Genomic DNA, 23436 nt, shown 5'->3' with positions numbered 1-23436 from the left:
CTTGAAGAAGTTTTCCTCCTCTCTCTACAAGAATCTCAGGGAGTCCCTCTCCCACTGCAACTCCCAGGTCATTTCCTCTGCTCTGAAGCTCTTCAACCATGTTGTGAAACAAACTCGGTACCACAGCCACATTTGCTTCCTCAGTGCATGCCTCCGTAACCAACTCATTCCACACGGACTCCAGACCACCTTTAAACCAGCAGAGTTCGGACCCGAACAGGACAAACAGTACAGACTACAGATTCAAAAACACCAGCAACAGTTCTCCTTCAGGATCCTCCGCTCCACGCTTGCAGCAATGCGCCGGCACCTAACCTCTCTCCAGTCATCCCTGCCTCAGCTGAGGGCCACACTCTCTCAGAATTGCAAAGGACCCACTCTGCACTACATCCTCAGGAGAATTCATACTCTCAACAAACAGTATTTCAATTCCATCTCAAACATCAAAAACTGTAAGTACAACAAACTTTTATCCACCCACCTCCATAACCAGCACTCCTCAAACATTCCAGAAGATTCCCCTGGCCTCGGAAACGCCATTAGCCATGCGGCTGATGCAGCTACCACCCCCACGCTGAGTGATGATGTTACTTCCACCCCCATCATGGCCACTCCCACAGCCACTTCCGGCCCTCACATCATCGCTGATGCCACATGCTCAGTGACCTCCACCACCCCTACTGCCATGATCACCACCACTTCCACCCCCACCAGCGCCACTCACCTGCATTCTGCTGACACGGCCCCCACAGACCTCCCTGTCACTATCCCCACAACCCAGAACCCCGAGGCCAACATTACCCCAGCTGATGCCTCCACCCCCATTCCCCCCACCATCACACCCACTCCAGGTACTGGCTCCGACCCCACTCCCAGCTCCACACCCACACCAGATCCCAGCTCCCGGCCCTGCCGAGTTTTCACCATCCCTCCAGACCTCCCACTCACTGAGGATGAACGGTCAGTCCTCAGCAAAGGACTCACCTTCATCCCCCTCCGTCCACGCATCAATGAATTTAATACACGACGTGACATCGAACAATTCTTCCGTCGCCTCCGCCTCCGAGCTTACTTTCACAATCAGGACTCCCGCCCACCTTCCGAGGACCCCTTCGCCCACCTCCAACACACTGCATCCACCTGGACACCCCGCGCTGGCCTATTACCTGCCCTCGACCTCTTCATTTCCAACTGCCGCCGGGACATTAACCGCCTCAACCTGTCGTCCCCCCTCCCCCACTTCAACCTCTCACCCTCACAACGCGCAGCCCTCCAATCCCTCTGCTCCAATCCCAACCTCACCATCAAGCCAGCGGATAAAGGGGGCGCAGTGGTAGTCTGGCGCACTGACCTCTACACCGCTGAAGCCAAACGCCAACTCGAGGACACCTCTTCCTACTGCTCCCTCGACCATGACCCCACCCCCCATCACCAAACCATCATCTCCCAGACCATACAGAACCTCATCACCTCAGGAGATCTCCCACCCACAGCTTCCAACCTCATAGTCCGGGAACCCCGCACTGCCCGGTTCTACCTCCTTCCCAAGATCCACAAGCCTGACCACCCTGGCCGACCCATTGTCTCAGCATGCTCCTGCCCCACTGAACTCATCTCTACCTACCTTGACACTGTCCTATCCCCCCTAGTCCAGGAACTCCCCACATACGTTCGAGACACCACCCACGCCCTCCACCTCCTCCAAGACTTCCGTTTCCCTGGCCCCCAACGCCTTATCTTCACCATGGATATCCAATCCCTCTACACCTCCATTCGCCATGACCAGGGCCTCCAAGCCCTCCGTTTTTTCCTCTCCAGACGTCCCCAACAGTACCCTTCCACTGACACTCTCATTCGTTTGGCCGAACTGGTCCTCACCCTTAACAATTTCTCCTTTGAATCCTCCCACTTCCTCCAGACCAAAGGTGTAGCCATGGGCACACGTATGGGCCCCAGCTATGCCTGTCTCTTTGTTGGCTATGTAGAACAGTTGATCTTCCGTAATTACACCGGCACCACTCCCCACCTCTTCCTCCGCTACATTGATGACTGCATTGGCGCCACCTCGTGCTCCCGTGAGGAGGTTGAGCAATTCATCAACTTCACCAACACATTCCACCCTGACCTTAAATTTACCTGGACTATCTCTGACACCTCGCTCCCCTTCCTGGACCTCTCCATCTCCATTAGTGACGACCGACTTGACACTGACATTTTTTACAAACCCACTGACTCCCATAGCTACCTGGATTACACCTCTTCCCACCCTATCTCTTGCAAAAATGCCATCCCGTATTCCCAATTTCTCCGCCTCCGCCGTATCTGTTCCCAGGAGGACCAGTTCCACCATAGGACACACCAGATGGCCTCCTTCTTTAGAGACCACAATTTCCCTTCCCACGTGGTTAAAGATGCCCTCCAACGCATCTCGTCCACATCCCGCACCTCCGCCCTCAGACCCCACCCCTCCAACCGTAACAAGGACAGAACGCCCCTGGTGCTCACCTTCCACCCTACCAACCTTCGCGTCAACCAAATCATCCGTCGGCATTTCCGCCACCTCCAAAAAGACCCCACCACCAGGGATATATTTCCCTTCCCACCCCTTTCCGCCTTCCGCAAAGACCGTTCCCTCCGTGACTACCTGGTCAGGTCCACACCCCCCTACGACCCACCCTCCCATTCTGGCACTTTCCCCTGCCACCGCAGGAACTGTAAAACCTGTGCCCACACCTCCTCCCTCACCTCTATCCAAGGCCCTAAAGGAGCCTTCCACATCCATCAAAGTTTCACCTGCACATCCACCAATATCATTTATTGTATCCGTTGCTCCCGATGTGGTCTCCTCTACATTGGGGAGACTGGGCGCCTCCTAGCAGAGCGCTTTAGGGAACATCTCCGAGACACCCGCACCAATCAACCAAACCGCCCCGTGGCTCAACATTTCAACTCCCCCTCCCACTCTGCCGAGGACATGGAGGTCCTGGGCCTCCTTCACCGCCGCTCCCTCACCACCAGACGACTGGAGGAAGAACGCCTCATCTTCCGCCTCGGAACACTTCAACCCCAGGGCATCAATGTGGACTTCAACAGCTTCCTCATTTCCCCTTCCCCCACCTCATCCTAGTTTCAAACTTGCAGCTCAGTTACTAACTCCTTGACTTGTCCGACCTGCCTATCTTCTTTTCCACCTATTCACTCCACCCTCTCCTCCTTGACCTATCACCTTCATCTCCTCCCCCACTCACCCATTGTACTTTGTGCTACTCTCTCCCCACCCCCACCCTCCTCTAGCTTATCTCTCCATGCTTCAGGCTCACTGCCTTTATTCCTGATGAAGGGCTTTTGCCCGAAACGTTGATTTCGCTGCTCGTTGGATGCTGCCTGAACTGCTGTGCTCTTCCAGCACCACTAATCCAGTATAACACAATAACAACGTCTACACTTGAAAACCCATTCATTGGATGCGAAGTACTTTGGGACATCTGGAGCACACAAAATTGCTACACAAATATTTCCATCCCATCTTGTACTTTCCAAACTGAAATTCAGCATTTTAGTTGCCTGATTGCCTATTACTGAGCTACATTGACCACCAGTTTCCAGATTTGGTCTGCAGACACCACCGAGTTTGTCAAACTCAACTGAGTTAAAAATCACACAGCACCAGATTATAGTCCAACAGGTTTATTTGGAAACACTAGCTTTCAGAGTGCTGCTCCTTTATCAGGTGGTTGTGGAGAATAAGACCACAACACACAGAATTCATAGCAAAAGATTACAGTGTCATGCAACTGAAATTATATATTGAACAAACGTGGATTGTTGTTAAGTCTTTCATCTTTTAGAATGGGTTGCAGATTTTGGTTCATTAGTATGTGTTCATAATGTGTTCATGAGTTAGTAATAAATTAGACCATATAGCACAATATGGATTTCAACTGGGTTGAGAGCTGTTCCTGAGTTCACTGTACAAGATCAAAATATAGTCAAAAAGGAACTGTAGACAACAAGCACAACCATTTATGATAGTTAAACTGCCCTTCTAATATTATTGTGAAATTCGATGCATCAATGGCACAACAAAATTTGGTTCCATTGATGTTCATACCTGTTCGTATTTTTCAAGCTCCGTGTGGTATATCTGCCTGATCTGGGACAATTTGGCTCTGTAGTCTGAGTGTTCTGCAGTATTGTCTGATCCCGATCCTCCAGATGCTGCTGCTGCCGCCGCTGCCGCCGCTGCCCCGCCACCTTTCTCTGGTCCAGAAACTCCTTCTGCCAGCAACATGTTGTCGAGTCTCATCAACTGGGGATCTGGTGGCTCCTCCTCCTGTGCACCTCGAATACTGAGACCTTTGAAAACAAACCGGGCAATATTGAGCACTGAGATGAATTGAGCCAACCCACAAAGATTAACTGGCATCCAATTAACTTTGTTAAAAATCAGTTGTGAAACAAGTGCTCACCAAGCAATTTCAAAGCAGCTTTTATGTAGACCGATCTTGGCACCTTACAGTGACTTGTGTGTTAAAACTCTGGCTATGTTTAATTTATTTATACAGTGCATTACACAATATATGGAATGATACTTGCAGGAGAGATCATTAATCTGCTAATGGTTCAGATATTCAGGAGTGTTATTATTATGTCAAGAATAAACTAGCCAGAAAGGTTATTGGAATGCATTTCAGAAAGAAAATCAAACTACTTATTTAGAATTTGGTACCAAGATGCAGCAGTAAGCAAATATGGTGTAATTGTAATCGTTGTGCTGAAACAGCTAAACGGCACCATAGCACAAAAATAATAATTCCTAAATAATTGGAGATATGCTTACAATTAAATCAATCTGCAGTATTAGATTATATTTTAGAAGTTACCATCCCTACTTGGAAATTGTTTTGACCTGGTTACAATGTTACACAGATGGAATATTATTTATTACTGTATAGAATCAGCAATACAGTAGAGATTAACAAAACAAATCATATTTCATTAATCTCAAATTAGAGACAACACAAAAGAATTAGATTTTGTCTTACTTCCCCTCATCTCAAATAACAACTTAATAAACTATACAACAAAAGGGAAGCTATTGTGAAACAAGTATATAAATCTGATACTTGGGCTTAGAGTATTGGATATTGACACCAATGTAAAAACATGCCAACCAAGTACAAAACATCACACATACCAGCGTTTATAAACTACCATTGTATGGATGCTAGACAATGCTGATACCCATGTGCAAAACTATCAAATCAATAACATAAGGCTCCAAATGTAAACACCTCTTTTAGATCATCTTACTTATGCACGGATTATCAGTGATACTTACACAAATATTTAAATTCATGACACATTATCTTACCCTTTTATATTGATGGGCAAAATACAATATGTAGCTGTTGCTAATCTACTGCTAAAAATTGAATTGTATATTCATTTTAAAGTACTTTTGTTCTGGCCAAAACACAGAAACATTGTTTAATAGTGAACCTGCTTTTCTGATGATACTTGGTTTTCCTTATCTCTCAGCAAATCCTAATTAACAGTCTTTCAATACGCAGCACACCTGCCCTCTTGGAATAATGGGAATGTGCATCTGCATTCAAAGACTAATAAATAAATAACAAATTGCAAAGTGTGGTCCAAAGAAACTCATATCCTTTTTAATTCAAGACAGCAAATATGAAAACTACCCAAAGTCCAGCAAAATTGTATAATTACAAGGGTATTTACTTTTAATAATCTGACTGCAATTCAGAGTTTTTCAACCGCTCAACAACACATTAAAACATGAAAAGCTTTTAATTTATAAATAAACAGATTGAAACCCACCAAGATTATACAGTACTGCAGAATTTGAAACAAAATAACTATCAAAAGTTTTATTTGGGAAATCTTAAGAGGAAAGTGAATTTCTGGCCACAGTCAGATTAACTCAGAAGTAGCAGTGTGTACTGCATATATTTGCCAAAGCTCCTTAAACAGCAGCTTCCAAACGCACAACTACTTCCATCAAGATGGACAAGGGCAACAGATACATGGGTACACCACCACCTGTAAGTTCCCATCCAAGCAACTTGTCATCCTGACTTGGAAACATATCACCTTTCCTTTATTGCTGCTGGGTTGAAATCCTGGAATTTCCTCCCAGGGGGCATTATGGTTCAATCTACAGCACGTTGACTGCAGCAGTTGAAGAAGGCAGCACACCACCACCTTCTCAAGGGCAACTCAGGATGGGCAATAAATGCTAGCCAATTAGCAACACCCATATACTACTGCAATAAAAATCCATGATCTTTTTAAATGGTGAAGAAAGCTAAAGGGGCCAAATGGCCAACTCCTACTCCTAAGTCATATTTGTATGAGACCCTGCAAAGATAATCATTTAACACCAACATGAATTGAATATTTGTCCCTCATGGTCTGTGTGGCCCAAAGATATTTGTCAGTGAATTTTCACACAGTGTTTATGAACAAATAAAAGTACATTATTACAATACAATTAATTACCAAAATTATGTTTTTGTCGTCACTGTTCCAGCTTGTACAGAAAATCCAACAGTTGAAAACTGATCAGCATGTTTTTTAAATATTGCAACCGTTTCTATACTGTTTCTCCAGATGGAAATGAAGTATTTTGCTAAATATTGTTTTTTTTCCTGCAGGCTTGATTTCCATTTGCATTACTTCCAGCCACACAATGTATACTGGAATTATATAATATAAGAAAATGAAGCAAAGATGTTTCAACATTTCTGCCCCTCCATCCCACCCTCAGACTGACCTTATATATCTGAAATAAGATTAGTTGGTATAAGCCTTTAGACTGGAGACCTTGTGCATGCAAATCCACTGCCCAAGTGTTCATATTTTTAAAGCATCTTTTAAGAATGAAAAAGCCTGATACAAAAGCTTGATACAGTCTCATTCCCATTTGACCTCATTGCAATTTGAGGAAATTAGTAACATCAATGCCAAAAAAGAGCAAAGCAGTTAATTTTCTTGGAAGACAAATTACTGAAATTAAAAGTATTTTTTCAAGCACTTAATTATTTTTCTCTGAAGATGACAGTGCTTTTAAGGAACAATACATTCTAAACAAATCAGATCTTCAGTAGCTTTGAAAAACTGCCTTCCGTAGGGCCAGGTGCTGCCTTCCTGTCCAAATCATTGATGGAACAGATGTGCATTGACAGCACTGTTAGCTGAACATACACTGTGAGAGTCTGAGAGCTAATGTCACTTTCACTCTTGCATAAAGCATCAGTGTGGTACTGTACGTGCACGTTTCTCATGTCAGGTTTATTAAGTATAACACATTCTGAAGCACTACGCATTCCACTTTCCAGGCTAACCCAGTTGTCACTTTCACTTGTCTTGTTCTGTATGGAGGAAAAATGCAACACTGGGAATTTACAAGACTTTTCTGTTAAATGGCCATAAATCACAGGTTTCATTCAAACCGAATAATCACTGGCCATAAAGAGCTACTTGTCTCTTACCATATATTACAGTCAAGTTCCTGTGAGCAATAATGCATCCGTTCATAGAAAAGAAAAACAGAGCTAGACATTAAGAACTGACATCTAATTCTGTTACAGAGGACAATGTGTAGAGTATGGATGACACTTTTATCATACATGTCTATTTCCATTTGGAAAATAAGCTGAATAAAAATGATTACCCGACTGCCCAAATTCAAGCTTCCCAGAGACATCCTCTGAGGTCTCCAGATGCCAGTTTTATAATGTTTCATTAAATGTGGAAGCTCAAAAGCAGAGTACGGCCTTGTGGAATAAACAAAGAAAATAAAGCTGAAATTGCAGTGGATTAACCATTTATGTGTTCTGACGTACATACAATATAAATTGATGAGAATATAAAATGTAACCTGGGGATTAGATGGACCAAATCTCCCTTCCTCTTTTCATATTTCATTATATCCCAAATCTAAGCTGGCATGAAGAAGGCTGTTTGTTTCAATCACTATCCCCTTCATATTTCACTGACTGTTATTTGCAAAAAATTCACATGTTCATTAAAATAAAACATTCTGCATTCCAATTTAGTTGAAGGTGAATGTTTATTGATCAGATATGGGATAAAAGAAAAATCATGTATTTATATACCATGTTCCACAACTTGAGGATAGCCACAACACATTACTGCTAATTATGTACTTCTGAAGAGTAGACACTATCATAATGTAGAAAACAGGGCAATCAACTTTCACACAACAGACTCCCGTAAACCACAATGTAACAATGATCACCTAATCTGTTTTTTAGTTAAGAATAATTATTGGCCAGGACACGAGGGATAACTCCTCTGGTCATCTTCAAAATAGTTCCACTGGATCTTTTATGCCTACCTAAGAGAACATACAACACCTTAGTTAAACATCTTATCTGAAAGACAGCAGCTCCTACAGGGCAGGACTCCCTTAGGACCAAACACTTTCAGTGTCAGTCCAGATTTTAATTACTATAAAGTCACAGAATCGTACAACATGGAAGCAGAACTTATGGTCCAATTTGTCCATGCCAACCAAATATCTCTGGAGTGGGCCTTAAATCCACAACCTCAATTTTCAAACTCAGAGGTGAGAGTGTGACCAACTAGGATAGGCATAATTTTTCCAGGCATGTTTTGTGTAAAATAATGAAACAGTGAACCAATGTAAAGGTGTAAGGGTTTTCAATACAAATATGAAATCCTGTATATTTGTTTCCATAACCGACTCTTTCTTTGCACAACTTTAATTTCACAGGCCATTTTCGGTATGTATAGTCGTTACTGTGCACTTTTCATTTACAGTACAAAAGCAAATAAATTTTACTTTCAAGTCTCATGATCTAGGTTTTACCAATCCAGTAAGCTGGAGCTAATAATAGACTGTACAACTCACAGTAAAATACTGGATTAGTGGTTCTGGAAGAGCACAGCAGTTCAGGCAGCATCCAACGAGCAGCGAAATCGACGCTTCGGGCAAAAGTTTGCCCGAAACGTCGATTTTGCTGCTCGTTGGATGCTGCCTGAACTGCTGTGCTCTTCCAGCACCACTAATCCAGTATTTGGTTTTCAGCATCTGCAGTCATAGTTTTTAACTTACAGTAAAAGTCAGACCAAACTTATAATCTACCTGCTTCCTCATATCTTTATGAAATGGTGATAAACAAACAGTATACTCTCCTGACAGCTATAAAACTTTGCATTGCTACAACAGAAACAAGTCATCACTACGGTCTGGTGTACTGTGCTATCTCACTCTTAGTTTCCAATCCTTTTCATCTGTGGAGTTAATCAAAACTCTCATTTGATGCCTGTTTTCCACCATCACTGAAGTGGAATTCCGAGTGTTGTAAAACAGTAACATTGTTGATCTCAAACAAAAAGCAAATGTGATGGATAAATATTTTATTAAGCTGTTACAAAGTTTAGAGCAACCTGTGCAGCTTCTTCTATTTGCCCATTTCACTTTAGAAGTTCAAAGTTGTGGAAACCATTCCAGTGAATATAGCTAAATATGTTCTGACCAATAAACAGCTGGATTTGGAATTTCTAATTGGCTTTTAAAATATTAATGTTGCATTAGTAAGCTAACATTTGATATAATAATAAATTATCATATTAAATGTATTATTTGTGAAAGCTTACAGTCATCGCTCACCTCACCAATTCATGATATTGCAGGAAAATGGATATAAGGTGAGAGAGGAGCAATTCTTGAAGCAATAACCAATGCATTCTCATCAAGGAACTATTAAGCAGTCATGTGAAAAAATAAATTAGAAAAGAGGCAATAGTTTTTTAAAGCAACTTAATAGTTAAATCACTATAAATAGCACTAATTCAGTATTTTTGATTTACTCCTCTGCAAGATGCAGATAAACTCTCACCATTTGAATATTCCAAATGAATTTATGACATGCATGACAGATTATATGATGTATTTTAAAACCTGCCTTAGGGGTGCTTGACATGTAAGGCAATTAACACTTCATTAATATATTAACTTGCACACATTAAGTATCATTACATTAATAATGTAATAATTATTTAAAGTGTGATTGAAGACTTTGTAGCTATTTTGAAAGACATGATACGCTGAGAAAAAAAAGCCACAAACTTACTGATGCTATATAATTTCAAGAGGGGTTGCTTAGCTCAGTTGGCCAACAGCTGGTTTGGGATGCAGAGTTATGCTTACAGCACAGGCTAAGATTACCATGCAGATCCCATCTTCTCAACCTTGCCCCTCGCCTGAGGTATGGTGACTTCTGGGAGGTTAGAGTCTTAGAGTCAAATGAAACTGATCTCGTCCCATTTGCCAGCATTTGCTCCATATCCCTCTAAACCCTTTCAAATCATGTACCCATCCATATGCCTTTTAAATTTTACATATTTTCAAGAATTAGTCCGTTCTTACCCCAGGTAAGATAAACTTAAAAACATATCAAAAATAGAGAATGCTGAAAATATAGGCAGTATCTACCAACTTATCAGCTCTACACTTCACTATGAATTAATCTTTCCATTGTATGCAGATTGCTGAATTGCTATTTATTTCTAGCTTTCTCAATTTTTATTTGAGTTCTTTTTATTTAAACCATTCATACATTCCGCAAGCACATCTTTTCACATTCATTGCTGTAAGAAAAATTAAATGTGCAATTTAAAAAAGTTCCAGTGGGATGCAAGGAAGAAATAGTGGAAAAGTAGATCTTCTTTTGTACAAGTACAGAAGCTGGTCATTTTCCTCAAATGATTGAGGCAGAGTGATTAGTGTTTGTAGTTATCAGACCCACTGACAAAAAGATCACTCTGGCATTCATCTATATTTATTGAAAGGAAAAATAGTTCTTTCTGTGAATTGAATGGATAGATATTAATCACAAAAACATACTTTTTAACATTAACTGACTATGATGCCTGATTGTTAATACTTAAGCTATATTCTTGACTCAAACCACTTCACTATCTTCATATTTTGGAAACATAGTAGCTATTTTGAACTGAAAAAGATCACACAAATAGCAGATATAAATGATCAATTAGCTCAATCTTGGCTGGCATTGATTAAGAAATAACTTTCCTTACTCTTTAAAATTGTGTTATGAATCATTAATCTTTACCTGAACCATTGGAAGTCACAAACATGACTTTGTTTTAACATTTCTTTGTTACATGTGCATTGACAATGTAAAATTGCAATTAACTGGCAATGCGCTGCAAATTTGAATTTTGAATTGTGGTTTATTCTTGTAATCTTCTGACATAAAAAGCAAAGAATGCTACAAATCAAACTGAGGTGCAATTTGTAGTTATGAATAGGACCTATATTAATGGATAATTAATGTTTTATCTGCCCCATCCCTTGGCTTCTCCTCCTCTAAAGGTGCCCTTGCTACCACAAACAGTGCTTGCTCAACACTGGGAAAATTGTAGTCAAAATATTTCAATTCCATTGAAAAGAAATGCACATTAACAAAAAGCTTAAATGTGTTTGTTTAAGATTTTCACACCACAATGTGATCCATTACTAGAAAAATACTGCTTTCCTAATGAAAATATTCCCTATATAGAGATTCAGGCTTTACAAAATTTCAAAGTAGGAATATACTTGCTATATCTGATACTTGATCTGATGCTCTACTTTAAGAACAAAAGTGGAAACAAAGACTTCATTGTCTACACAAGCACTCTGTCAGATCAGGTAGCTTCTTCCCAGTATCTTGAGCTTGAGAGTGTCAACTGCAAGAGGCTGACACTTGTGAAACTGTGCAGTTGGATAAGATAACCGACACAAACATCTGGTAGACATTTCATCAGGCACACCAAAATTAATCACTGCCCTGTTGAAATGCTGACAGTTCTGGAAAGTGTCATTAGAAGAAGTGACAGCCCACTGGGAAATGTGATAATTGGTAAACAAGGTCTATAACCTACTTTGTGACCTTTTGCCTGAGTAGGCACACAGCCAGTGAACGGTGGTCTTCAGTGATCGCAAACAGTAGCAAGGGATAGTACCATTACCAGTCAATGCAACCTCATTATGGTATACTCAGATTTTCTTTACGTGATTCTTTATTCAGACCCCAGGCAAAGATGCAAATGTATTACTGAAAGCCCTCAGATAATACCCACAGGCTAGTTCTTGGTATAGAGAGTAGGCCAAGTCGTTTTCTCGCCCTAATTAGACAAGTAGGAATTCAGAAGACTAACACAAAAACAGGTCAAGCAGCAAAAAAAATCTGTGCACATACTGCCCACAATCAGAGTTAATCGCATACTATGTGTGCACCAGTAGATATACATCAGTTTGATTTTTGGGTACAATTAATCTTTGGCAGCTGATTCAAGTAATGTTTCCTATTCTATTCTTTGGTTCAAGCATTGGTACTCACTGGTTCCATGATGGAAAAGGAAATAGAGAGCTAATTACAACATGAGGCAATAGTCAGAAACATTGCCTCATTCTTTAATTAGATTGAGGTCCTCATTACTAATTACAACCTGCACGTTCCTCCACTACAGCCATTAGACAGTTTTGTGACATGATTCCTCAAGAACACTCAGTATCATTTTTCAAATTTAAATTCAGTTCTTAGAACACAGATGTCTATTGGGGATTAACGCCTGCTTTCTATCCAATCGGGTTACATTATCTTAATAGACCTTCTAAAGCACTAATGCACATTAAAGACATACACTCTTTTGAAGTTGAGGCTACAGGGAATTTTTTTTCTATCTAATGTATTCTAAATAATAGATATGGTTTTATAAAATTATAGAGCCCTAGGTTATAATATCCCACTACCACTCTTCCTTGCAGAATTCTCTGCTGTTATTTGAATGAAACATGATAAAAATGGAAACAAAAAATATTTTGCTGCAGATTTTCCTAATATTGCTCCATTCCTTTATGTCAAACAGTAATGTTTTAATCACAAACTCGTAAAATTACCAGAAAAAAATTACATTTAGTACACCATTTAGCATTGTTGGAACATTACAAAATCATTATAAAAATAATTGCAGTATCCATCAAACTGCATCTGAAATACGCAGGAAGTAAAACAGGATAGGGAATTTTCAGCTGGGTTATTTTCAGGGCAAGTCAATACATGTTGAAACTTGTTCTATTGTTTGACAATAGCTAAGGAATTGCATTTTGACAACTACCTGAGCAACAAACTTTTCTGTGAAGGACTAATGTCATTGTCCCTAAAAGGGATGAAGGTTAGAGTAGTTTACAAGTAAAACATTAACTTAATTAGGCCTATAAATATCTTATTTCATTTTCTTAAATTATTTTACATTTATAGAATATAAAGATTGGCTTTGAATTGATCAGAGTTCAAGCCTATAGTGTGGTTTCTGATAACTTATAAACATTCCTCACAGAAGCTAAATTGTTCAATTAATCAACTTACTATATTACTATTGAAAGCTCTGAATTAAAAGCAAATATTAAAAAATGACGATTTCTGAATTCTGGTGCACTAGCGTGTGACAATGGGAGTATGTGAGTGAATCTCTCATTAGAATAGCGATTGACATGAATTTTGAATATAGAAAACATAGCATTAAAGAAAAATCAGCAACTTTGTTGTCACAGCTCAGCATCTAAAAATACCTATTCTTCCTGGGAGCAGGTGTGATGCCAGAGAACTGCATATATTGTTTTGTTGTTCAAAAAGGGAAGCAAGGATAGACCAAGCAATTAGTCAGTCTAACCTTTGTGATTGGGAAAAAAGGAACCGAGACAGCATGGACTGGATTTAAGACCCTCCCACTGACTGTTTTAAGACATAGCGTTCACATTAAATTTAGCAGGCAACCTGCCTTCCATCTCCTCACCTGTCCCATTGCAATAGTAGCAATGGTACGAATAGTATCAGGTGTCCTGCCACCCCTGATAGAATTGAAACCATTAAGGGGGCAATTAATTAGCATTTAACTACTTGGCAAACCACTTGGCATTCTTCCTGCATAGGCTGGGGTTAAGTAGTTGCACACTGTATGGTCCTTCTTTAACAGAAAGGTAACTGCGAAGTTTCATCCCACCTCCCAATGCTTCTCAAACTCTGACCATCAAGGGTAATCAGGATGAGTTTGTTGAGGAACAGTGCAACTGGTTAACTTCATTTTTTTTGAGGAGATGTCAAGGTATGTCAAGATGGCAGCACATTTGATGTAGTCTGCAATTATTCTGAAAACCCAACATGGCAGACTGGTCAGAAAATTAAATCACGGGATTCAAAGGAAAGTGGTAAGTTAGTTCTAAAATGGGCTCAATGGCAGAAAAGAAAGAGTTATGGTTGATGATTGTTTCTGTGACTGTAAGGCCATTTCCAGTGAGGTTCAATAAGGTTCAGATTTGGTTCTTTTGCTGTTTGGAGTATATGTCAATGATTTGGGTTTACATGCAAGGAGAATGATTAACAAGTTCACAGATTATATGAAAACTAGCCTTATGGCTGATAGTAAGGGAGATATCTTCAGGAAGGTATGAGTGGACTGCTCAGTTGGGCAGAAGAATCAACATGGAATTCAATCTAGCAAAGTGGGAAGCAATGAAATTGGAGAAGTTATCAAGGCAATGAAATACACTTCAAACAGTAGAATTCTGAAAAGTGTAGATGAACAGAGGGACCTTAGCAAGTATACCTACAGATCCCTGAAGGGAGCAGGAGAGGCACACAAGGTGGTTGAGATATTTAGTTTTTTATATAAACAAGAGGGGAAGTTAAACAAGAACTGCATAAAACTTCAACTAAATTATAATTAAAGTACAGCATCCAAATCTGGATGCAGGTCCACAGGGAGGACAACACATTACAGAAGCCACAGAAGATATTGACATGAATGTTGCCAGGAATGGAGAATTTTAGCTACAAGGAATGATTGGCTAGACTGAAGTAATTTTCTTTGGAAAAGAGCAGGCTAAGGGGATATTTAATTCAGTGCACAAAACTATGTCAGGATACAATAGATAGAATGGTCTATTAACAGTGAGTCGAATAATCAAGACGCACAGATTAAAGTAATTTGTAAAGTTGAAGAGTAATTTTTTTTACCCAAAGGGTGTTAGGAATCTGAAATTCACAATTGGAAAGTATGAAAGAGGCAGAAACCATCATTATCTTTAAAAAACAACACTTGCATATGCATTTGAGGTGCCATAACCTGTGTGGATACGGTAGCTCTATTTCAGATAGCACAGGCCTGGCTTCCTTCCGTGTTATAGACTCTATCCCAATGCCATAGGAATAGCACAAGGAAACAAATCTATCTACAATATTTATCAATATGGAAATAAAGTTTGAAAGAAATACTCAAGCTTGAAACAAACTGAATAGGAAACTGAACAAACCTTGTAAGTTGAACCCTTGAAGCCTTCACTGTCAAATACAGGGTATTAGGAATCAAATTTGGACAGAAATAATCATAAACATTAATTAAAAGTAATCCAATCTAGAAAGGTTTTAAAACTTTAAGAAAAGTACAAACAAAGATAGTAATTCCAGGAAAAACTTCACAGATGTTGAACTGCTGGAAGAATCATTAAAGCTGCAAGCACCAATTTGAAGCAATCAACTGCACGGAAATCAGCAATCACAGATCTCTAGACTGGGACATGATACCATTGACCAATCAGCTTACCACCACTCAATTTAGTTTTTTGCTTGCTGACAATATTCTTTTCTTCCAAACAAGTCCAATATTACCAGAGGTGAACATGAACATAGTTTTAACAAGGTTAATATGATGATATTAAACTATACAGAACAAAATTGAAAATTCTTTATGAACGCTTCTCTATTTCCCCATCCTGAAAAGTGATTTTACAGCTTTCAACGATGACTGAACAAACAGAGTTATCGTGTACATTCTCCCAGTTCTGCCAATTCGATTATACAATGCCACAGGATTAAGATGGATGTATAAAGTTACTTCTTTCAATATAAATTTGCCATAAGCCGAGAAATTGTTTCCTTAAGAGAAAGACTTGCACTTAAATATACAGCAGACTTTGTTTTGACAGTCCCTTATCAACTGGTATTCTAAATAAATTGGAAAAAAATTATAAACCTCCAATATTGTCATTTACCACAATATCAGAGTTATTTATGCGGTTATTAAAGTATAACAGTGATATGTGTATCCCCTGCATTGTGTTCTGATTACTTTGTGTTTTATATTGATTTTAGGAGGAGTGTTGATATTTTTACATAGATTTTTTGAGGGACGTGGATCTCTCAAAGCTTCACGTGAATAGGGTTGACTGCAGTCATGCATACCTCTTGATTATCCAGAATATTTGGTCAACCGGTACACAACTAGTCCCATAGTTGCCAGTTAATAAAAAGGTTTGCTGTAGTGCCTTTTCAGACCATCAGAATCTCGAAGTGCTAAGTAGACAATGCAGATTATCCAGCAGCCAATTTGCACACAGCCAACTTCCACAAACAGCAGTCCAGATAATATATAGTATTTGTATATCTTGGATCAGACAATACTTTTTTGCCATATAATAGAATATAAATATTTTGAACAGAGTCAAAATGCACACTTTCAGTAAGAACTTTATTTTATTTAACACACCTTCCAACCAATTCATTCCTAATTAATCCCTTGATTAATACATTCAACATTTATTCTCTGATTCTATTAGATTTCAGGCATCCCTTCAGATGATGTTCAATGATTACTGATTTTCTTTATCTTCTTAGAGAAATAAAGTAAATAAGTAACTTAAATGTATCATGAGAACATATATTGTTTATTTTGTTTACACATTAAAATTTGATTTAAAAAAATTTCATTCAAGTTACAATTTCTTATAACTTGACTCTTTTCCTCACAAAGCAATCAGATAGCTGACAGTTGTTATCCACCCACTTCTATTTGAACTTTCTCTGTTCTAAGTATCTGTTTTAAAACTGGAATCAGTCTTTTTTCATTCACACATTTTGTCGACTGTATGTTGTCCCATAATAATTTACCGTTGATGTTGCACTCAACGGATATTACTGATGAATTCTTTTCAGGATTTTTTCAAATATTTGCTCAGAAGAATGCCAAATCTACTTCAATCTATGTTCAAATGCAATGAGATGTGAACAATATCTAGGCTTGGGCTGACCAGTGACAAGTAACATTCACACCACAAAAGTGCCAGGCAACGACCATCTCCAGTAGGCGAGATCTAACCACTATCCCTTAACATTCAATGGTGTTACCATCACTGAATTGTCTATCAACATTCTGGGGGTTACCACTGACCAGAAATTCGACTGGACTCGCAATATAGAACAATACAGCACAGAACAGGCCCTTCGGCCCACGATGTTGTGCTGAACTTCTATCCTAATACTGTGGTCACAAGAGTAGGTCAGATGCTAGGAATAGTGTGGTGAGTAAGTCACCTCCAGATTCCCCAAAGCCTGTCCACTATCAACAAGGCTTAAGTCAGACTGTGATGCAATACTCCCCACTTGTCTGGGTGGGAATAACTCTAACAACATTCAAAAGCTTGAGCATCCAGGACAAAGGAGCCAGCTTGACTGGCACCATGTCAACAAATATCCACTCTGCCAACCACCAACACTCAAGAGCAAAACGATTTACAGCAGAAATTCACCAAAGATCCTTAGACATGACCTTCCAAACCCATGACCATTTCCATCTAGAAGGACAAAAGCAGCAGATACATGGGAATACCATCACCTTTAAATTCCCCTGAAAGCCACTTGGGATGCTGACTTGGAAATATATCACCATTCTTTCATTGTCATTGGGTCAAAATCCTGGATTTCCTTGCCTTGGGGGACTGTGGTTCAACCAAAAACATGTGGACTGCAGTGGTTCAAGAAAACAGCTTCTCAAGAGTAATTAGGGACAGGCAATGAATTTTCGCCAGCCAATAACATGACATACCAGGCATGAATAACAAAAAGGGTCACTGAATTATCTCCAAGACTTCAGCAATTATTAAAACTTTATCTGTCTGCATGCACTGCTTTCAGATGCACCAAAAATGTAGAGCTAATTGTGGCCCCTTCACAAACTAGAAGCTGATCACTCATCACTGATGAATAACCAATACTAGCACAGACAATGATTTACAGTTCAGCTCATCTGCCATTCTGTGGTAACCAGAGGGACCCACGGTTGGTGTGTTGCCTCCAGGTGCCAGGGCTCATCATGTCTCTGATTGTTTTTTCAGGATCACTGCAGGGGAGGGGGAGCAGCCCCAAATCATGGTCCACACAGGCACCAATCACATAGGTAGGAAGAGAGATGGGGATTGAAGGCAGAAATTCAGGGAGCTAGGGTGGAAGCTTAGAGCTAAGACAAACAGAGTTGATATCTCTGGTTTGTTGCCCGTGCCACATGCTAGCGAGGTGAGGAATTGGTAGAGAGAGAGGGGTTGAACACGTGGCTACAGAAATGGCTACAGGAGGGAGGGTTTTGGATTCCTAGATAATTGTGGCTCTTTCTAGGGTAGGTGGGACCTCTACAAACAAGATGGTCTTCACCTGAACCAGAGAAGTACCAACATCCTGGGGAGGGAAATTTGCTAATGCTCTTCAGGTGGGTTTAAACTAATTTAGCAAGGGGGTGGAAACGCAAACTGTAATTCGAGTTTACAGAAGGTTGAGGTAGGGAAGTCGAAATAAGGTTTCTGGGAAGCAAGCGGGTACCGGCAAGCAAGAAGTTGATTTGAAGTATGTCGATTTCAACATCAGGAGTATCCAGAATAAGTTGGGTGAACTTGAAGCATGGGTTGGTACCTTGAATTCGATATTGTGGTCATTTCAGAGACATGAGTAGAGCAGGGACAGGAATGGTTGTTGCAGGTTCCAGGATTTAGATGTTTCAGTAAGAACAGGGAAGATGGTAAAAGAGATGAGGGTGTGGCATTCTTAGTCAAGGACAGTATTGTGGTGCAGAAAGGACATTTGAGGTCTCACCAACGAAGGTCGCATGGACTGAGATTAGAAACAAAAAAGGAGAGGGCACCCTGTTGAGAGTTTTCTGTCAGCCTCTGAATAGTTCCAGAGATTTAGTACTGAAAATGTGTTGCTGGAAAAGCGCAGCAGGTCAGGCAGCATCCAAGGAACAGGAGAATCGACGTTTCGGGCATAAGCCCTTCTTCAGGTAGTTGTTATGGGGGACTTCAACTTCCCAAATATTGACTGGAAATACTATAGTTCAAGTACTTTCGATGGGTCAGCTTTTGTCCATTGTGGTGCAGGACGGCTTTCTGACAGTGCGTAGACAGGCCAACAAGAGGCAAGGCCACATTAGATTTGGTACTGGGTAATGAACCCGGCCAGGTGTTAGATTTGGGTGTAGGTGAGCACTTTGGTGATAGTGACCACAATTCAGTTATGTTTACTTTAGCGATGTTTAATTTAGGATGCATAGGATGGGGAAGGAAACTGCAGGGGATGGGCACAACAGAAACATGGAGCTTATTCAAGGAACAGCTACTGTGTGTTCTTGAGAGTTTCAAGATAGCCAGGAAAGACCGAAAGAGAGAGCTAAGACGAGCGAGGAGGGGACATGAGAAGTTGTTGGCGGATAAGATCAGGGAAAACTCTAAAGCTTTCTATAGGTATATAAGGAAGAAAAGAATGACTAGAGTAAGATTGGGTCCAATCAAGGACAGTAGTGGGAAGTTATGCGTGGAGTCAGAGGAGATAGGGGAAGTGCTAAATGAATATTTTTCAGCAGTATTTACACTGGAAAAAAAGACAATGTTGTCGAGGAGAACAGGTGACTAGACTAGATGGAATTGAAGTTCACAAGGAGGAAGTGTTAGAAATTCTGGAAAGTGTGAAAATATAAATTGCCTGGGCTGGATGGAATTTATCCTAGGTTTCTCTGGGAAGCCAGAGAGGAGAACGCCAAGTCTTTGGCTTTGATCTTTATGCCCTCATTTTCTACAGGAATCGTACCAGAAGACTGGAGTTTAGCAAATGTTGTTCCCTTGTTCAAGAAGGTGAGTAGAGACAACCCTGGTAATTATAGAACGGTCAGCCTTACTTTGGTTGTGGGTAAAGTTTGGTAAAGGGTATAAGAGATGGGATTTATAATCATCTCGAAAGGAATAAGTTGATTAGGGATAGCCAACACAGTTTTGTGAAAGGTAGGTCGTGCCCCACAAACCTTACTGAATTCTTTGAGAAGGTGACCAAACAAGATGGATGAGGGTAAAGTGGTTGATGTGGTAAATATGGATTTCAGTAAGGCATTTTGATAAGGTTCCCCATGGTAGGCTACTGCACAAAATACGATGGCATGGATTTAAGGGTGATTTAGTGGTTTGGATCAGAAATTGGCTAGCTGAAAGAAGACAGAGGGTGGTGATTGATGGAAAATGTTCATTCTAGAGTTCAGTTACTAGTGATGTACCACAAGGATCTGTTTTGGGTCCACTGCTGTTGTAATTTTTATAAACGACCTGGATAAGGGGATACAACGGTGGGTTAGTAAATTTGCAGATGACACTAAGGTTGGTACAGTTGTGGATAGTGCCAAAGAATGTTGTAGGTTACAGAGGAACGTAGATAAGCTGCAGAGCTGGGCTGAGAGGTGGCAAATGAAGTTTAATGTGGAAAAGTGTGAGGTGATTCACTTTGGAAGGAGTAAAAAGAATGCAGAGTACTGGGTGAATGGTAAGGTTCTTGGTAGTGTAGATGAGCAGAAGGATCTTGCCGTCCATGTACATAGATCCCTCAATGTTGCCACTCAGATTGATAGGGCTGTTAAGAAGGCATACAGTGTGATGCTTTTTATTCGTAGAGGGATCGAGTTTCAGAACTATGAGGTCATGCTGCAGCTGTACAAAACTCTGCTGCGGTCACACTTGGACTATTGCATGCAGTTCTGGTCACCGCATTGTAGAAAGGATGTGGAAGCTTTGGAAAGGGTTCAGAGGAGACTTACGAGGATGTTGCCTGTTATGAAGGGAAGGTCTTAGGAGGAAAGGCTGAGGGACTTGTGACTGTTTTTGTTAGAGAGAAGCAAGTTGAGAGTTACTTAATTGAGACAGATAAGATAATCATAGGGTTAGATCAGGTGGGCAGTGAGAGCCTTATTCCTAGGATGATGATGACTGGGACAAGAGGGCATAGCTTCAAACTGAGGGGTGACAGACATTGGACAGATGTCAGAAGTAGTTTTTTTACTCTCGCCAACTTTTCAGGAAGTTAAATGGTCATTGGATAGGCATATGGATGAGAATGGAATAGTGTTGGTTAGACAGGCTTCAGACTGGTTTCACAGGTTGGCGCGACATTGAGGGCTGAAGGGTCTATACTGTGCTGTAATGCTCTATGTTCTAATATTTAATGAACAATTTTGTATATGACTGCATGGTTTCATTTACATACCCTATTGTTAAAAGCACTCTCAGCTGCCATTTTCATATTATATTCAGACACTTATCTCTAAATTATCAGTGAGAATTATCTCCCCATTGTCTGTGAGAAATTTTGCTGTGGTCCAAATCCACTTTTGCATTTCCTTATCCACAATTTCTAAAAAATCTTTACAAAGTGTAATAGCTGTCTGACAAAATCTGTTTGCCAAATATACAAAATATAAAATAATTTTTTTTACCCATACTTATAAATCCATAGCCACTACCTCCTTAGATTATCTACCAAGGCAGGTTTACTACAGGCCATTTCAACAAATTTCATATCTAACACCTGATCCCATATTCCTGCATCTTTTTGATAATTTTTTGAACCCTTTAGGAGGAGTGGCAAACTCCCTATGCAAGTTAACATAACTGACTTCTTTGTTTACTAAACATTGATCCCTTGATCTCAATAACACAGCTGGACGGCTGATTTGCAATGACCAGTGATGCCAACAGCATGAACTCAATTCCCTACCAGCTGAGGTCACCAAGAAGGATTCTCCTTCTCAAACTCTCCCAGACTTGAGGCATGGTGACCCTCTGGTTTACCACCACCAGTGGTCTCTCTTTCGAATGGGACAGCAGCCTTATGATCGAGTCGGATTTTTGCAATTTCATACTTCCTAAATTCTTCAAGATCTAACCACACCTCATAAACAGTCAGTAAATCACCTTTTTGATAATCTTGTCTATGAAAGTTAACAATCTCTCCAAATCTTCATCTGTGGTCAAATGATTCAATGCTAATAAAAGTTTTGTTTCTTATCTTGCCTCTATTTGGAATGAAAGTGCAAAGGTCTTGTCTTCCTTCCTCTTTGGTTGCTCTATTTTTTCACTGATCTCAAGACTTACTTACAGAAAACATACCTTAAAACCTTACATTTTGACACAATCATCACTGCTACTAATATTGTACACGAGTAGATAAATATTTTTGAATCGTGCCCTTCAAGACTTCCAGACATTTCAAAGGGCTGTATAGATGATGTAGGAAATGCAACAGTAATTTATACATAACCAGCTTTCACAAACAGCAGACTAGATATTTGTATTCCTGGGATCAGATAAAATGTTTCTTGTTCTACACTGGAAGACAAGTGTTTTTGAACATAGTCCACATTTTCAGTGAGAGCTTTATTGTACTCAATAATACTTGTACCTCACTGATTACTAGCTCCCCAATTTTACAATCAATTCAGACACAATTAACCCTTAATTAATGTATCTATCTCCTTTCTCTTGTTCCATAATGTCTCAGGCAATTCTTCAGGCTACACTGGATGATTTCATTCTTGTGATGTCGATTGAGAGATAACTAGTGACTGGGAAACCAAGGACAACTCTCCTGTCCCCTATGATATACTAACACATGATCTTTCACCTTGACCCAAAACAATAGGCAGATTTCAGTTTTATGTTTCATCCTAAAGATTACACCTCCATTAATATTGCACTCCCTTGCAAATGCACTGGACAGTCTGCCATGAATTTTGTGCTCAAGCCATTGAGTAGGACTTGGAACTTTTTTGATTCAGAAAATTGATTGCTACGGAGTTACAATTTCCAAAGCAAAATTTTCGATGCATCTTTCCTACAATTAAAAACATAATTCAAGGCTTCATCATAGTTTTTCTCTGTTACAATTTCCATAGAGACTGATAATCTTTAAAGAGATTTGAACTTGAGGAATTAACTGAAGAAAAGACACAAGAGTTCAGAGTGGTGTTCCCATGCATTTGCTGCCCCTATCCTTCTACATGATTGAGAGTTTGGAAGGCGCTGTCAAAGAGGCCTTGGTGAATTTCTGCAGTGTGTCTCCTATATGATGCGCATTGCTGTTACTGGGTATCAGTGGCAGAGGAAGTGAATATGGACCAACCAAGTGGGATCCTTCTGGATGGTATAAAACTTCGAGTCTTGATGGAGCTGCACTCATCAAGGCAATTGGAGCATATTCTATCACACTCCTGTATTGT

The 23436-nt window shown here is 40.1% G+C and overlaps 1 protein-coding gene across 5 annotated transcripts in view; it reads right to left on the bottom strand.

Moving 5' to 3' along the window:
* LOC140469293 (pre-B-cell leukemia transcription factor 3) overlaps positions 1-23436 on the bottom strand; it is a 258334-nt gene that overhangs the window by 89351 nt on the left and 145547 nt on the right. For all 5 annotated transcript variants that reach the window (XR_011956053.1, XM_072565650.1, XM_072565649.1 and 2 more), the window contains exon 3: positions 4112-4356. Coding sequence is in view for 4 of the 5 variants with exons in the window: in XM_072565650.1 (XP_072421751.1) it covers positions 4112-4356 (245 nt within the window). In the remaining variant the exon portion in view is untranslated. The remainder of the gene's footprint in view (positions 1-4111; positions 4357-23436) is intronic.

The sequence above is a fragment of the Chiloscyllium punctatum genome, chromosome 49 (assembly GCF_047496795.1).
Source record: "Chiloscyllium punctatum isolate Juve2018m chromosome 49, sChiPun1.3, whole genome shotgun sequence".
In the NCBI taxonomy this organism is placed as follows: Eukaryota; Metazoa; Chordata; class Chondrichthyes; order Orectolobiformes; family Hemiscylliidae; genus Chiloscyllium; species Chiloscyllium punctatum.
Note: the sequence above shows the minus strand (reverse complement) of the source record. Positions and strands in the feature narration are given on the sequence as shown.